Genomic DNA, 1,006 nt, shown 5'->3' with positions numbered 1-1,006 from the left:
CCTCGTAAGTCAAGTTAAAATTAATTAACTTTTTAACTTTATAACTTAACTGTTAAACTTAGCAATACCAACCCTACCAGTTTTATATTCTATATATGTTTCTTATATAATATTCATTTTTTACATTATAATACTCACTTTTAACTCTTTTTGATGAGTAATTTAGATATTATGCAATTACTTTATCATATTCGATTTTAAAATAATCAAATAGTGTTAAATAAATAATTCCAATTTTTTTTCTTCATTTATTTGAAAATTCTAACTGTTGAAAAATGTCCTATTGAAAAATTGCATAAAAACTAAAACATATTTTTGTATAAAATTACATAATTCCAACGTAATATGTAATATTCTTTTGCAACCTATTATCCAAACATGTTAAATCTTAAAATTTAATAATATGTTCATAAATAAATACAATATCGCAATTTATTATTAGACTTTCATATTAATTAGGTATAATATAATTTTATTCTGGTTTTATTTACCATTTCTATTTGCTTTTTTTAATCATTGTATACCAATTTGTTATTATGCATATATGTAGCAAAGCATTAAATTAAAATAAATTTGAATTAGAAAGTTTGAAGCCGATTTTCTGACAAAATTTAAAAATTATTATTATTAAAAAATTATTATTATTAATAAAGCTATATAAATAACAGAAGTTCGTTTCATTATAAATTTAATAGTAAACGCTTTTTGTCAGACTATTTTGTTATTTATTATTATCTCAGATACAACAATGTCCATACCTCAGCTCATACAGTCGTACGGAATCATAAATGGATTTACACGAAATGATAAGGTATGATATTTATAAAAAAAAAAACATGATTAAATCATCACGTCATTCATTATTAAAATTAATAAAAAAAAACGCGATAGATGAAATCTTAATTGAATCATGTAATGAGGATATAATTGTAAAAAAATCTGATTTATCTTAATTTATTAGTTACTATTCGCAACAAAACGCGTTTATTTGAATGAATTTGATTCA

The 1,006-nt window shown here is 20.8% G+C and overlaps 1 protein-coding gene across 1 annotated transcript in view; it reads left to right on the top strand.

Moving 5' to 3' along the window:
- Positions 1 to 748: 748 nt before the first annotated feature.
- The window catches only part of LOC105618718 (very long-chain-fatty-acid--CoA ligase bubblegum-like), a 6,436-nt gene continuing 6,178 nt past the window's right edge, over positions 749 to 1,006 (top strand). The window contains exon 1 of the mRNA XM_012200248.1: positions 749 to 811. Within this exon, the coding sequence (XP_012055638.1) occupies positions 749 to 811 (63 nt within the window). The remainder of the gene's footprint in view (positions 812 to 1,006) is intronic.

This window comes from Atta cephalotes, assembly GCF_000143395.1.
Source record: "Atta cephalotes unplaced genomic scaffold scaffold00018, whole genome shotgun sequence".
NCBI lineage: Eukaryota > Metazoa > Arthropoda > Insecta > Hymenoptera > Formicidae > Atta > Atta cephalotes.
Note: the sequence above shows the minus strand (reverse complement) of the source record. Positions and strands in the feature narration are given on the sequence as shown.